Genomic DNA, 16,599 nt, shown 5'->3' with positions numbered 1-16,599 from the left:
ATCTCTGAATCTGGGGTTCTGGAGTTACCTTCAGGAAACATCCAAGGTGTTTCCTATTCTTTGCTGAGAAGAGGGAAAAAAGGAACCGATAACCTAAACAAAAGATGAGGAGCAGAATAACTGATATTAGGAAACCTGGATGAGGGCCTTATTTTATGTGATCATTCTATATAACCTGATCAAGACAGCCACACATTTTGGTCTGTCCTTTTTCACATAGATACAGATAAAAGGCAATCAACGCACTTTCCTACTGTCTTTATTAGTTGTGCATCTTGTCTATTTAAGTCAAACCAAGGTCTGTGTAAGGTTCATTTCTTCTCTAGATAAATTCAGATAATGGGGTTTAAGGAGACTTAGACAAAGACATTCTAAGCATTTTCTTGCTAGCTGTACCTGGAAATTCCTACCTGTCTATTTATTTATCCACTGTTCTTTCAATGTATTCTTAGGGTTTTCCTCCTGTGTGGTTGGCTCTCCTGAACTTAGGGTGTGGCCTAACTTCTCAAACCAAAAGTTAGAGCAGCTCCACATATCAGCATGCAAGGAGAGCTGTGTAATAAATTGGGCATATGTGGGCACAGTAGAAAAACTGGGTTTTGACTGTTATTCTGACCTTATTAGAATGTTTTTCTTTTAAAAGTTTTCTTTAAACTGCAGTTAAAATAAATAATATGAGAAAGGCCTGCATAATCACAGAGGATGTCTGTGACAATTCTAAAGGAAGAAAGCAATATAACTGCAAGTATTATTTTAACATATATAATAAGGTGGCCCTATATGTTTAAGCCCAAGCTTTCTGTTCAACTGACTACTTGTTCTCTTTTGTGGTTTATTGTAAAATACATTTATTCATGGAAATGAATATGCTATGGAACCTATATAAGTGGCACGCATGTTGCTTTTTTTTTAAAAAAAGTACAGTGATCCCTTTGAACCTTCAAAAGCTGTTTATAAAAGCTCAGCATGCTTGTCCTTGTGATTTCTTTTTCTGGAATATAAATTTCATGATATGACATGCAAAATTATAAATAAAAGTTACCATAAGAAAATGTAGGTGTGCATAATATCCTTGCCTTCACAAAGACCAGGCATTTGCTTAACTTTTTAAAACTCAAAATAAACACCAGGAACGTATCCCCTACAGCTTTTGAAATGGTTTTAGTAATTCACAAATGAAATTGACATTTATAGGACAATCCTTGTATTCAGATGTCATTCTCCATTCATTGTCACATGGGGTTATACACATTCCTGCTTGGGGTCACTATGGCTAGAGTCTTTACTCTTAGTCAACATTAATTATGTGTAACATACTTAAAAAGATTTCATTAGCAATTGTGAGCATCTTTTAAACAAACCATTGAGCTCATTCATGTCTAAATTTTTAGGTTTCTTGCCCAAGTATAATATTGTCATGTCTAGAAACTATGGGTAGAGTTGGCTACATAATCTTTGAAGTGTCATGGAAAATGAAAATTCAGGGAAACTTATTCAAAAACTATAATGAGTTTTAAGGTGGTGACAACAGAACATTCAACCAAGTGTGGATTCTTCTCAGAGTGGAACTCCATACAAGTGCACAGGTTACAGCTGGCTCAACCGATAGCATCTTTTGAACAAGACAACTATGATTTTCTAATTAGATGAAAAAACACTTCAAGGCCAATTAATTCTATTGACTTTGCTGATTTAAGCTATGTGAAGAAATATACACATTAGATGATGTACTTGCAAAAGAATCATAGATAGGATAGCTGCAGATGATTGTAATTGTTAATCGGTTGAGATCTCAAAACTGCAGACAGATAAATGTGTAGAATAGGCAAAAGGGGTGGAAACTGGGGGGGGAAAGAGTAGTCTATGCAAAGAGGCATCAAGCTTTCTGATGTACCTTTGAGCAGGTGTAGAGCACCTAGACAGGATGGCTGTGCTTAGCTGTGTGCTTATGGTGACATCATGTTTCAGAAGGTGTAAGTGCAACTCTGTATGGCAATGAGGACATGTCAGAGCACAGCAATATCAGTCAGTTGTTCCACACTGGAATAGGAGTGTGCCTGAGTCTTTTTACTCTGGGATCTCCTACCTGCAAGGGCGGGGGGTGGAGTGTCCCTTCCTCCTGGAGCTTGGGAGAGTACAAGGCTCTATTGCAGGTAGAGCATTATCAAAGCCTCCTGTCTTTCCCTGGCACTATGCTGAGTGGAAAGGGAGAACTTGTGCAGGAGTCCTGGAAAAGATGACAAGAGTTGATGCAGTGGCATTTTCAAAGCTATCATGGCCAAATCAAGAGGCTTGGGGCAAATCCTGGGGAATGAAAGAGTTTACGGAAGAATTCTGTTTTCAATAATTCACTCACTCTGGGCGTGTAATGCTTAGTAGAAAAGCAGACACCTGAGGAAACGAGGTGTGTGGATCTCAATGAGGCTGTTAGCTCAGGGTGTTTCCAGGTAATGATAATAATGAGGGAAGGACGGGAGAGAAGGCAGGAGGAAAGGAGGAGGGGGTGAAGGAATGGAAGAAGGAATGGGGAGGACGGACGGGAGGGTGAGGGAAGGAAGGAAGACACGGAGCTGGGCAGGAGGAGAAACCATGTTAGGGGCACTGTCCCGCGAGTGTCCACGGCCCTGGCCACCCCCTCTCGACTTACACGTTTATTTCAGTTTCTCACGTCTTTTCCCCTACTTGGGCAAAGGGACGCTCAGATATGAGAAAAGCCTGGGCCCGAGGCAGAAACTGGGGAGACAGCAGACAACTTGGGGGCGCTGGGTCATTGCTCAGGCAGTTCCGACGCCTCTGGGGGTCCCGACGCCCGCCTCCCTCTTCCCGAGAGAGCGCTTCTCCTCGCCGGCCCGGGCCTGCTCACACCTGCCTCCCACCCGGACTGACTGGAGGGCTGCAGGTGCGGAAGGTGTTGGCGCGGACCGCGGAGGGGCCCGCCGGGAGTCCCACCCTCCCGAAAGCCGCGCAGCGCGGGGGACCGCTGGCGTCGCCCTCCCCGGAGCGCCCGGGCGCGCGGCGGGGCGGACCTGCCCACTGGCCCTGCGCCCGGCCCCCCTGTCACTCACGCTGCTCCCAGCCAATGGCGCGGCCTCCTGTCACCCTCACCCCACCCCTCGGGGGAGAGCGGGGGGGAGGTCGGCGGGGCGGGCTGCGGCCGGAGTTGAATGATTGAACTTTCCGGCGGAGTTGCGGCGGCCGCGAGGTGCCCAGCAGTGCGGCCCCGGCGCGGAGCTGGGAGCCTCGGCCAGCGCCCGGCGCCCGCGCCCGCGACCCGCAGCCATGGTGCCCCGGGCGCCCGGCGCGGCCCTGACCCTCTGCCTGTGGCTGGCGGCCTCCGGGGGCTGCCTGGCCGCGGGCCCCGGCGCGGCTGCGGCGCGGCGGCTGGACGAGTCGCTGTCTGCCGGGAGCGTCCAGCGCGCCCGCTGCGCCTCCAGGTGCCTGAGCCTGCAGATCACGCGCATCTCCGCCTTCTTCCAGCACTTCCAGGTACGCGGGGCGCCCGCCCGCCCGCCCGGTCCTCTCCGCGCCGCGGCGCCCCAACTTCTCGCCCGGCTCCGCGGGCGGATCCGGCTTTCCCTCCGCGTGGGTCTTACAGTCGGGGCGCCCCAGCCCTTTCCAGCCCCTCCCGGCTCGCCGAACGACGGGAAGCCTCAGCATCTTTCCCCGCGCACCCCTTCCCAGCGGAAAACGACACGGGATTTCCTCTGGGAGGGAGAGCAGTTTTGTGGGTGCCGAGGGTGGGGCCGTGGGTTTGTTAGTTTCCCAGGACTTGAGCGCGCGACACTCCCGGCCCGGGCGAGTCCCGCAAACTCCCGGGCGCTCCGGGGCCCTCGGAGCCGCTGGCGCGGGGAGGGGAGTCCGGGAGGTGCGCCCGGCTGCGCCCGGGCACCCGCGCGATGTCCCCCGGATCTGCGCGACGTCCACCAGCCCCGCAGGTGCCGGCGGGCCGACACTTTTGTCTCCTTTGAGCTGTGGCTTGCACATTGGGCGGGCCTGGAGCTCACTGCTCACCCACCCTTGGAGCCCCCAGCCAGGGCACTTGGGCCAAGTCGTGTGTTCCAGGATGTGTGTTTGTGTGTGTGTGTGTGTGTGTGTGTGTTGGGGGGACGCGGTGCGCACCTCAGTCGGAGTCACAAAGATTCAAGGTCTTGCTCAAGACTAGCGCAGAGCGTAAGGAAGTAATGCTGGGGTTGGGGATTTGGCGACGCAGTGTTTGGATGCTCCGGGGGCGTGTGCCGGGGTCTCCCCTAACCCAGTGGGTTCTTTCAGCTAGAGGGTGGAGCAGGTTTGCGTGCGTGTAGAAGGCTCAGGGAGCCGCACGCTTGGCGCCTGTGGATTGCTGGGACCCTGCACCGTGGCGAGGACCCCCGTGAGACCTGCGCGCGGAGACTCCGGGTCCGGGTGGGCGCGGGAGCAGCTCCCAGACTCCGCGGCGCGCGTCCCGCGGCTGCCTGCCCCAGCCCAGGCGAGCACGCTAGCTCTGAGATCATGCACCCAGGCACCTTGTTTCTCCTCTGCCATGCTCCCCTCCCTCTCCTTCTCGCCTCTATCCTTAGGTGCCCACCTGTTCCAGGTCCCAACTTCTCGCCCCAGGGAAAAGTGCGGAGGTGTACGGGGACGCGGGACCCCCTGGCTGGGCTGGGGTTGGGATCCCAGCCCTCCGCTCGGGAACAAACTGGGCGCCCCCGCCCCAAGCCGGGCGGGGAAATGGGGGGCTCCCGAGGGGCCCAGGGAATTGAGCTGCCCGAGCAGGCGAGGTTAGCGACAGCAAAGTGGGGGGTGATTCTCCGCAGCCCCTGGGCATGTTCTTCCCGGCGGGCAAGCTAATGAGTGAGGCGCACAAGGAGAGCTCAAAGTCGGGATCTTCAGAGCTCGCGCCGCTGGTGCAGTTGGCTAGTGCGGAGTGTGTAGTTTTGTTTGTCCTAAGTCAAAGAAGCAACGTCGCAGGGTGGGGAACGTGTGGACGCAGGGGCACGCAGGGCCCTTCGGATCCCCGAGGGCTGCCCCTGGAAGGAATCCAGACTCCACGGAATAAAGAGATGTGTTCTGTGAAGTCTGTGTTCAGTCATGAGGCTGCACTCAAGGATCCAGAAGGCTCCATGTGGCCCCAAGGCCGCAGGTTCCTTGTGGGTGTCAGAACCACAAGCTCTGCGGTCCTCTGGGACTTCAGGGATAGGAAAAACCCGAGCGCTCACCTCCCTCCTGCGGTGACATTACCTGGACATCCTGGAGAGAGACCCAGGAGGGGCCCAGTTCCCAGGCACCTGGCATCAAAACCACCCCGCCCTACGCCGAAAGCCACCCTCCTGAGAAGATGCTACACTATTGTTTCAACAACAGAAACCAAAACAAAACAGTCCAGTCCATTCCCGGGGAGGAAGAGTATCATTTTTTCCCCCTCTTCTTTTTTCTTTTTATTGAATTGTCAGTTGCTGTGATTTATTTGTTTTACAGTTTCAGCGTCTAAAGAAGCAGTTTAGACCAAGCCAATTCCCGTGAAAGGCTTTTCTTGTGGTCTCTGGCATGATTTCTCTTCCTAAGAAAAAACTGCTGACAGAATGCACATTGCCAGACAATCCCGATTACATTTTAATTAGCTGGGGGTGAAACAAGTTGCAAATTACTCAGTTAGGCTTGATAACTGCTGTGTTTGTAATCAATTGCAAAGCCACTCTGGGAGGTTTAACCCTCACCTGATAATGCCTATCTGATTTATCCAAATCGCAGGGATTAAGCTTTCTTAAGACCTGAAAAGACAGAAACATCCTCTCCATATACAAGCCCAAGCATCCCCGTCCCCCACCTCCTGCCTTTAAAATAATAATAATTAGAAGGACAGTGGAGCAATCAGTTTGCAGCCAACTCATGGCACTGCATGTGGTGGTTATTAATTTGTCTATGAAGGTCTAGAGGCAGGCTTAGGAAGGGCCCCTTCTGTCAGGGTCACCCTGCCTTCGAGGTCCTCAAGTGAGCCCACACAAAAGGCTGCTTCAGGAGCAGGTGTCTGTTCACATCTTCCTTGCAGAACTCCGGGCCTCTTTTTAAGGGATGCCAGCCTGGTGTGTGGACCCTGGAGTGGTGAGAAAGCTGCCAGGCCTTTGCACGGAAGAACCTCACCTCTGCAGTCCCAGTGCAAGCAGTGACTCGGAGCCCTGATGGGCAGTGACCTGCAGAGGAGGCGGAATGTGACCATGTCCAGCCCCAGTCTCCCCAGTGTCCTCCACTGCCTAGCCCTGCAGCACCTATGTGGCAAAGCTGCAGGTAGATGTGCACACCTGGCAGCTCCAGGTGTGTGGGCTGGTTCTGCTCCACCCGCACGCGGTGGCAGCCAGCCATGGTCCCAGACACCAGGGACTCCATACTGATTCGAGGGGGTGGGGAAGGGGCCGGAGGTTACCTGCATTACCTAACACTGCCCCTGACCTGGAAGAGCTTAGAGCATCCTAGTGAAAGGCAGAGGAGTTCTGAACCCCATCAATTGACTACTGAATGCCGCCCTTCCTTCATGAAAAGAAACAGTGCACGTTAGCACCTCCCAAAATATTGGTACCCAGCTCTGTGATGCTTTGTTCAAGGCATTTGGCGTGTAGCATCTCAAGTTCATGAACATTATTCATGTGTGTGGTTAAAATCCTGCCAAATGACGTGATTGGGGAGGATATCCTTTTTTTTTCTTTTACCCAGCAGAATGAGGTTGTGGGGTATGGAGCCGGGAGGGGGGCTTTGGAGCCAGGCAGTTCTGTCTTGCATCCAGGCCTGGCTGCCGGCAGATAGGTAGCTTGGGCGGGTCACACCGCCTTCCTGAATGTCGCCCCTCACGTGCTGAGTGGGAGATGAGTACCTGCCCTGCAAGGTGAAGTTGGCCCTAAAACACGTTGGGAGTGACACAGGTGATGGTAATAAAGTCTCCAACTCTACCCAGAAGGTTGCTAAGTACAGACAGTCTTCTAGCAGTTTTGCAAGTACTGTCTCATTTAATGCCCACAACACCCGTGCGAGGCAGGTACTGTTTTTGTCCTCTCGTCATAGATAAGAGAAAGAGGTCCTGAGAAAGCCAGTCAGCCACCCAGCTACGTGGCGGTGGAGCTGGCTTCCCGGTGATGGTGGCTTCCAGTGTTTGGCTTTGTTTCTGCTTTTAGGACTTTATTGGTCGGTTGATCAGTCTACTTCCTAATTTTCAGGGCCTGGTGAAAAATACTAACACGAATCCTCTTATTCGAATAGCACACACAAAAAAGTGTTTGTTAAAGGAACTGAAATATGAACTTTTCCCTTTCTCTGGTGGCCTGCTTCTTTTGACTTGTCATGGTGTTTTCAATTTGCTTTTCTATATTGTTCTCAAAGGAAATTTTAAATATTAAATGATTAGTGTGACATTTAACTCTTTATGTTTATATTGTGCAGTGCCCATTTTACTTGCAAATATTGGAGCATTTTATCCCTGGAGGGATCCTCCAGATGGTCAGAAAGGACCAAAACAGCAGACTCAGGGATGTTGCAAGGAGACAGAGAAGGATCCCCCAGGACTTTGGGGTGTGCCTGGTGGGGTGTGTCCCCTAGGAATGGCCCAACCAGCATAAGGCATGAAGTTGCTCTCCAGTTAAACGAGTCACCTAAAAACAGACCAGGCTTATCTCAGACAGATTCTCCCTCCTTTCCTTCTTCTTTCGTCTTCTGGTGATGCCGAGAACACGGGAGTAGAGCGGTTTCTTCCCAAGCGAGCATACGTCAGCATCATACCCTTTTAACACTACAGACGCCCGATGAAGAACTGCCACACTAAATAGGCTTAAAGCTTGCAAGGTCCTGCTCCTTTGCTACACAAAACACACGCACCAGAGCTGGCTCTGTGGGTGTGTGACTCCGTGCTCAGAGACAACCTGCACTCAGGGTTTCATGCTCGGCAGTCGCCATAGTGGAATTCTTCCAGTTTGCGTTTTGCATGTGAGAGTTGGATGGGACAGGTGTGACAGTTGGATGACACACTCACACGTGCATCGGAGGCCTGGAGCCTCAGCTGATGAGTGATCCTGCCTCCTACCACCCCCTCACCTCTCCAGGACAGGTTCTTGTTGCCTGTTCCCCCATCCCCTGGCACCCCAGCCTCCACCTGCCTCGTCTTTCTTATTGCCCATCCCATGATAGCTGCCAGCTCTGCCCTGTGCAGGGAGGGTCTGGTGGGGCATGGATGCCCTGCACTGCCCTGGGGCACGGTGCTGTCTCGTAGCACCCTGGCGTGTCTGGTGGTTGGCCAGGCTCCTAGCATGTCCATGAGCTGGCTGCAATACCCTTGGGGATGCCCACATGCTGCAGGTGGGAACAGCTAGCTGCAGGAAGGGGAGGTACCGGGCCCAACTTCTTGAGGACTTGCACCAGGACAGAGTACAATGCCTCGGTCCAGCAGCGGGCAGAGGAGGTGATCTGGCCACAGCGTGCCTGAGCTAGTGGTAGCAGCTCATTCTGGGACCTGCTCATTCTCTGCCTGTTTCCTCAAAGTAGGCTCCAGAGAATAGGGTTTAAGGAAAAATAGTAGTCAGTGTGCAAGAGAGAAGAGCATGTGTGTGTGTGTGTGTGTGTGTATGTGTGTCCTGTTGAAAGATAAATAGCAGATCAAGGCAGCCTTAGCCCTAGGGTTCTAGAATTTTATTAGTGTCAAGAGATTCTTGCTTAATGGGACATTATTCACCCTATAAAGTACCGCTGATAGCCTCTCTGAGGTAGCTGATTAGAGAACAGAGGCTTTTCCTAGCAGTAATTGGAAGCTGTTTGTTTTGGCAAAGAGCAGAATGAAGCTGGCGATTAGCTCCTTCTACTTAGAGGCCTGGCCTCTCCTCCAAGGAAAAGTAAACAAACAATTAGCGCATCAAAAACCGAGCAGCTACAAATCAGCTGGGGCTCGGAGATCTCAGAGGATTCTGTGGTGCATATACCCAGCCCAATAGGTCAGTTTACCCTGCAGTGAGTCCTGAGTCCTATGCCAGTATAACCGGGCACATAGAGAGCCGCCAGGAGAGAAACGAGGTGATCGAGTTTGGTCCCAGTGCATCCTGGTCCGTGTCACTGCACCTCTGGTTGTGTTTCTAAGACGTTCTGAATTTGACCCAAACGAAACATTGCACTCTTCATCGCAAAGTTTTGTGTTTTTTAATACAGAGTTTCTCCCTGAACGCGATTTGAAAGTCTACCTTATCGGGACCACAATAGAGCATTTTAGAAACCCAGTAGAAAACGTACCTAGTAACTTGTTCGTTTCTTCATGTACCATATTAAATATATTAATATATGTGCATATATATCTGCATATATGGTATTATATATGCACGTGTGTGTGTTTGTATACTTAAATTAAAAAGTTAATATTGTTGGGGCAAGTGTTCCCACTTTAAAAAAATTAATCATAAATTTGGAGGTTATTATATTTATTTGAAATGAATTCACCAGATTTCATGCTATACTCTACCTGTATGTTTCAGCGAGTGCATATAAAACCTTAGGGTTAAGGAAGAAAAACGTATGAAAGTGTTAGTGGACACTGCTTGTATTGTCAGAAATGGAGAAGTTTCTATGTATAACTTTGTGTTGCTTTCCAGAAATTTGACTGTTGTACAATTTTGAGGGTGGGGATTTGGAACAGCAATCAGTAAAGCATATGCATATTGTCAAAAAGCATTTTTATTTAAGAAACAGGACCAGAGGAAAATGAAAATGCCTCTTTGCAATGCCTTGTGCAGATTATTGGATCGCATACTTTCTGGGCTCTGTGTCTAAGCTCATAGGCCGTTAGGGATCTGAAGTCGACCACCTTTCAACATTTCTGTTTAACTTACGCTGAGCTCCATATTTTGAAAGCATGTTGTCTATCAACATATGGCATTTATTAAGTATGACCTCGTTTTTCCTCGACATTAATCAAAGATAGCCATAACTCTTTCAAGCTTCAGATCTGCAGGAGGTTGCCCACATGAACAGAGCTGATTGATAAAACTAATACTCATGACGTTTTAGTTATCTTTGCACCATCATCTTAGGAAAATGTATCATTTCTTTTGGATTTTCTGAAATGCTTGAAAATAGGTCACAGACACCAATGCCTTCCCCGGGAGGTGCAGTTGGTGACCTCCTGTCTCCCACCCTCCCCCTACCCCACCCACAGCTCCTATATCAGCTGCTAATAGCTTACAGCTGCTCCCTTTAAGGAAATAACCTTTGGCCGATGGGTGCCATCTTGCCGGCACGGCCATGTGTCCTCCTTCCTTAATGTGTGTGATCCCGGGCAGTTGGCTCTCTGCTAAGAGGAGATAGGAGGTCAGCCCCCTGCTGGAATCAGCTCTGCAGTGCAATTCATGCTCCAAGCATTGCGTGGTTTAAGCTCACCCAGGTCTTCAGCTGAAATCACATCTCTTCTTTGGTTCCTCCCTTCCCCTCTCCTCCTTCCCCTCTCTCTTCCACTGAGAGCTTCCCTCCCATATAGCACATGTCCATGAAACCCCATTCCAACCTCTGCTTCTAAGAAACCCAATCTAAGACGTCTACCTTCACAGACACCTGATCCAATTCAACACTTTTGTGCTTTCAGATTAGGTGACTTGATGCTTATAGCAACAACTTGTTCAAGCACATACAGTTAGTAGGCAGGGGAAGTAAACATAGAACCTAGCTTTCACAACTCCCAGCTCAGACTTCTACCATCCTTCAAAAACAAATCTTGAGGCTGGGCATGGTGGCTCACGCCTGTAATCCTAGCACTCTGGGAGCCCGAGGCGGGAAGGAGGATCACTTGAGATCAGGAGTTCAAGACTAGCCTCAGCAAGAGTGAGACTCCATCTCTAGTAAAAATAGAAAGAAATTAGCCAGACAACTAAAAGTAGAGGAAAAAAACAAAATTAGCCGGGCATGGTGGTGCATGCCTGTAGTCCCAGCTACTCGGGAGGCTGAGGCAGAAGGATCGCTGGAGCCCAGGAGTTGCAGGTTGCTGTGAGCTAGGCTGACGCCACATCACTCTAGCCTGGGCAACAGAGCGAGACTCTGTCTCAAAAAAATAAAAAATAAAAAAAACCCGAAATCTTGAGAGTGTATATAAATTTAAAAGGCTGTGGAAACAGCCCAAGTGCCCATCAATCCAAGAATGGATTAATAAAATGTGGTATATGTATACCATGGAGTACTATTCAGCTCTAAGAAACAATGGTGATATAGCACAGCTTATATTTTCCTGGTTAGAGCTGGAACCCATACTACTAAGTGAAGTATCCCAAGAATGGAAAAACAAGCACCACATGTATTCACCAGCAAACTGATATTAACTGAGTAGCACCTAAGTGGACACATAGGTACTACAGTAATAGGGTATTGGGCAGGGGGGAGGGGGGCGGGTATATACATACATAATGAGTGAGATGTGCACCATCTGGGGGATGGTCATGCTGGAGACTCAGACTTTCGGGAGGAGGGGGGGAAATGGGCATTTATTGAAACCTTAAAATCTGTACCCCCATAATATGCCAAAAAAAACCCCCACCTTTTATAAAGAAACACTTAGATTCAGAACATTTTCTGTTATGTGAATTTAGTTTATATATATCTCCTGATGATTTTAGTAAAAAGATTTCAATTCTTGAACCCAATATATCATTGTCCAGAGTTCAGTGGAATGTGAAAATATTTACTATTTAGGCGAGCTTGAAATCATTGTATGGCAGGTGGACAGAGGAAGAGGAGAGAGGACATCATGTAACCACAGTCCTCCCCGGCAGGCCTAGGGAGAAGGCACAGATGACCAAGTATTGATGTAGCAACCAGCACTGGATTAACTCAGTATACACCCGAGGAGCTACTTCCCTAGGAGCTGCGTCCTCCACGACCTGAAATTTTTTCCACATTCCTAAAATGTTTCACAAATGGTTTCAGAGAGGTAAGGGAGACATTCTTGCTGATGGTAGAGTGTTGACTGAAAGGAGTCATCCCTGATAGCCATAACAATAAAAATCACACAGAAACGAATAAGAAAGCAGTATTTGTGGATCATTTTAATGTAAACCACCGACTAAGTGCTGGAGGTTTTCCCCCATTAAAAAAAGCACTGATTTAAGCACTTCCATTTTTTTCAGCTAATTACAATGGATTGCTAAAGTCGAGACAGTAAAACCCGTTTATGAGGAACTTATGGTGTAGTGGGGGCTAAGAGGTGTTTGTAAAACAGACATCTTTAGTCCCAAAGTTATGCTAAGATGGAATTTGTTGTACGAAATCTCAGAGGAGGGCTCACCTTTTTAGGGAAAGTGTCACAGGGTAGATGATACTTGAGCAAACCTCAAAAGCTGAGTTATCCCACCCCGCAACAACGTGAGTGAAAACGCAGTGTCTTGCGACAGTGTGTTGTATCCACTGGGGACGGTGGCCCGATGGACAAGATACAGCATCAGCTCCCCAGCTCAGCAGGGCTGGGGGACCTCATTAGTGAGGGAGTGACCTGAACAAAGCCTAAGTCCTTTGTTCTGCAGGACAGGTGACGAGCTTGCCCCGGCCATTGTGCTTAGAATGAGTGTGTAGTTACTGTCCCTGGTTCTTGCTAGTCGGGTTGACTCTCAGCTCTAGGATCCTTGACAGCCCCCTGAGAAGGAGCCCCAGACATTATAATATGGGGGAAGGAGGGGCGGGCTCCTAGCCTTGGCTTATAGTGGGACCCCACTTCTGAATTAGTGGGTGTGGACGCAAAGTTAGAAGTGCTTCTGAACTACTGAGCCACCACGGGATAGAGGGTGTTTAGCATTGCCTCCCCTAATGTTTTGGAGTTGACAGTGTCGTTTCACTATAAAATATCGATTTACAACAACTCTGCCAGGTCAGAGTGTTGTTTTTTCTTTTACAGATAAGAAAACGGAAGGTCTGAAAGTGAGAGAGCCAAGGCTTCACGGCAGAAACTCTAGCCCTAATTGTCACATTCCCAGATGTTCACCCTGAATGACCCCAGTTCTCAGTGTGTTAACAGTGAGAGAAAAAGTGGAAGTCTCAGCTGCGACATGATGGAGAGTCGCTAAGTTGCCAGGGAGATAGTGCTACACTTCTCGCTCTCTCATTGGCTCCTGGGGGCAGCTTTACGTCACAGCGTGGCACAGGATTGGACAGTTGAAAGTTTGCTGGTGTAGTAGCAAAAGCCTTGAAAACTCTCAGTCCATCAGCACCATCCGCGGTGCACGCTCGTGTCCACCCAAATCCTTCCAGCCAATAAGAATCTGTCAAACCCAGTTATCCTTCAGGTCTCTTAGCTGGGAGGACCCAGCACAGGGAGATGCACTTCCTGCCTTCAAGAGAATTATTTTCTACTGGAGAAAGGAAAGCACATTTCTGCAACAAGTTGTTGGAGCAAAGAAAAAAACTACTGTAACCACGAACCATCTTTTAATCCTTATATATAATTGTTTAACACCTGATCATGGGTATTGATATTCTCAGATGAAGAATATTTTTTTTTTTCCTTTTATAAATTGCTTTTGTTCAGCCCCACCCAAATTTCCGTGTGTCATGAAATAGCAAAGTTGTGTTGAGATCCTTGCAGAAATATCCCACCAACAGCTGTCTGGACTCCTTGGCACGACAGGGCATGTTTGCAGTCTGTGAATGACAGACATCTCTGTGCCCTCATTCTGGGCTGCCATGTATGGCGGTGGGACATGTTTGGGGTATCTGTGAGTGGTAATTGTAGCATGTGTGTATGGGACAGTTCTTTCCACCCGCTCAGCGTGCCTGACAACTTCGCTTTCTTTCCTTTTGTTTGGGTTTTGGGTGTGTGTGTGTTTACACTTTGTGATTCTTTCCAGCATCTCTGTAAAATATGATGGTTGGGAAATGGGAAATTCTGAGAAAAGAAGAATTCTGAAAATTCTCAAGGCTGCACATGAAAACAGAATGTGAAGATTTGGGGCTCCTTAATCCCCAAAGTGTTTAAACCTATCCTCAGGGGAATCTGAGAAACAATACCCCAACAAGAGGATTAAATAAAGCTCTTAATTCTCATTCTGTTTACCCTTTTGTTTTAAATTGTTACTTTTGTCATTTAATACGATTTTTGCCCTTTAAGTTATTAATATCCTGCCAACTTGAGAAAATAATATTTTGTTAGTGAACTCAGAAATATATAACTGTCTTTCAAATTGCCTTCTTTCTCTGAAAGATAAGGCAGATACCTGTCACCACATAATGTATGGAATTTTCATTTTAGGCAAGCCTGTTTTCCTAATTTGAATGCACATGATCTCAAATCACCTTAAAAGAACAAAACTATCTTTTCTTTCTTCTATTTTGTATTATTATCACTGATTACATTTTAAATTTCATAGCTACTTTCTTTTTCTACCCAGAGAAGTGACAATTTCATAAGTTCAGAAATGAAAACAAAACAGAGTCTATTTAATGAAAGAAAACACATTAATCTTGCAAAGTAATCCATCACCTTCTGAGAATGTCATTAATCCTGCTAGTGTTTGGGATGAGAGAACTGATGGGAATTCATTTACTTATGACATTTAGAGATGTTTTCTCCCCGTTCTTGTTTTCAGTTCACACCTTTTTTCAATTCACTGTCAGATTCTGATGCATTAATAATTCATGTGTTTGGAATACATCATATTATTTTTGGTGTTCCTCCTTCTCCCCAAAGCAAATGAGGTGCCTCTCTAAAGATAAACTATGTGGGTTACATTCTTAATTGACCACTTCTTTAAAAGAAAGACTAAAACAACTGAGAAAGTCTCAATGCAAACAAAAATAAAGTTTTCCAATTAAAAGTGATTTCACCTATTCACTCTGCACCCGCTGGGTTACTGTAAGTGGGTCATTCAATGAAAGTTTATTACCTCTTGTTTAATTCTCTAATAATGCATAATTGCAAGAGACAGCCCTTTCTAGATATATACAAATATCCCAGCTCCTGTTTTTAAATATCTACACTATTGGAAGTAAAAATACTCTTTTGAAAGGTATGCTCTTTGTTATCCTGTGTAAACCAGAAAGAAAGCTGACAAGAACCTGTAAGCCTAAAATTCTGAGAGGTGTGTTGAATAGGATACACATCTTATACTGACATGTGTCACCCCACCTTCTGGACAGGTCCCAAGTGCTGTTCTAACAAACCAAATGTGCCAACCAGCCTTGCACTGCAGGGCTTTCTGCAGAAGAACGCAGGTACAAGACCCTTTCCCATCATGACATAATGGTAGTAACAGTAACAATCCCCACCTTTGGCAATGTGGAAATGTTTTCCTGGACATCTCTATGCAAACGGTTTCTGTGCAGGTGCTCAGATTCCCACCTGCTCTCCAGGGCCAGCTACTTATCCTTGTCCCTGCTGCCTGTTGGGGTCTGCCCTCCAAGGTTGAAACTAAGTCTGCGGACCACAAGAATGCCAAGTGTTTGCAGGAGCGACTGATTCCTTTCATGAGGACTGAGAAGAAAACAGGAGGCCAATTGCTGTGAAAACGTGTTGCCAAATGAGGTTCTTTTATTTGGACTGCGGCGAGGAATTACAGAGAAGTCCCCTAGGGTGGTGTCCACCATTAAAAATAGCTATTGTTTGAAAGTAGACGCTTTGTTCCCATTTCCCCTTCCGTGTTTTGGGCTATTAAAGCTGTTTGGAAATAGAACTCTGCGTTTAAAATCTAAAATGTGTACCCCACGGATCTCTCTTTGTTCTTTGGATAAAGTAGGCTCTCAGCAGAGGTTTGATGGATGTGCCCATCATGTCTTTGAATAGAAATGCATTTTCTCTCTCTCGTGGCTCTCTTCTCTGTCCCCCTCTCCCTGTCCCTCCTTCTCTTGTTATTTTGATGTTTGGCTGGACCACTTTGAAAATAGCACAGCCAAACCCAGTTGCTGATCATTCCAGAGATGGCCTACATCTGGGAACTTGTTCTTTTTTTCCCCCTCCCTTTGGGCCAGAGTCTAAAAGAAAGCAGAGAACATCTTTTGGTTGTTTTTGTTGTTTCCACATTTTTGTATCCGGAGTTATGAGCTAATGTCCTCACAGCTGCAAAGAAACTTAAAAAAAAATCTGGACAGACAATATTGACTGGTTAAGTATCACGGATCACCATAGAAAGAAAACCAAATATTTAGAGGTGCAACTGCATTCAGACAGACATCCATTTGAGTTTTCATCTTTCCATCAGCCTGCAGCCATGGCTTTGTGCAACACATCAAACCTATTTTCAATAGGGCAAGGCTTACACAATCTAAATCCATTCATTACTCCACAATTTGCAAAAGGAGCAAGTTCCTTTTTTTAAACAACTTTATGAAATTAGGGCTAGAATTCCATTTCCATATAATTGCCTGTATCCATGTGTATGTAATTCAGGGTTTCCCAACCATGGTACTATTGACCTTTTGGACCAGATGATCCTTTGTGGGCTGGGGGGCTGTCCTGTGCATTTAGATGGTTTAGTAGCATCCTTGGCCAGACAGCCACTGGATGCTGGTGTCACCCCTCCCACCCTCAGTCATGACAAAACTGAAGCACCAAGTGGCTGTCCAGGGTCAGGCTCTCAGTACTGGCATGCAGAGATCAACGCACACTCTTCCGTTCTTAAGGTTCTCAGTCTGGTG

General features: G+C 47.6%; 1 protein-coding gene across 1 annotated transcript in view; it reads left to right on the top strand.

Moving 5' to 3' along the window:
* Positions 1–3,178: 3,178 nt before the first annotated feature.
* ANOS1 (anosmin 1) overlaps positions 3,179–16,599 on the top strand; it is a 160,294-nt gene continuing 146,873 nt past the window's right edge. Inside the window, exon 1 of the mRNA XM_012782461.3 lies at positions 3,179–3,486. Within this exon, the coding sequence (XP_012637915.2) occupies positions 3,280–3,486 (207 nt within the window). The 5' untranslated portion in view covers positions 3,179–3,279. The remainder of the gene's footprint in view (positions 3,487–16,599) is intronic.

Source organism: Microcebus murinus, chromosome X (assembly GCF_040939455.1).
Source record: "Microcebus murinus isolate Inina chromosome X, M.murinus_Inina_mat1.0, whole genome shotgun sequence".
Classification (NCBI taxonomy): Eukaryota; Metazoa; Chordata; class Mammalia; order Primates; family Cheirogaleidae; genus Microcebus; species Microcebus murinus.
This window is presented reverse-complemented; position numbering and strand designations above follow the sequence as displayed.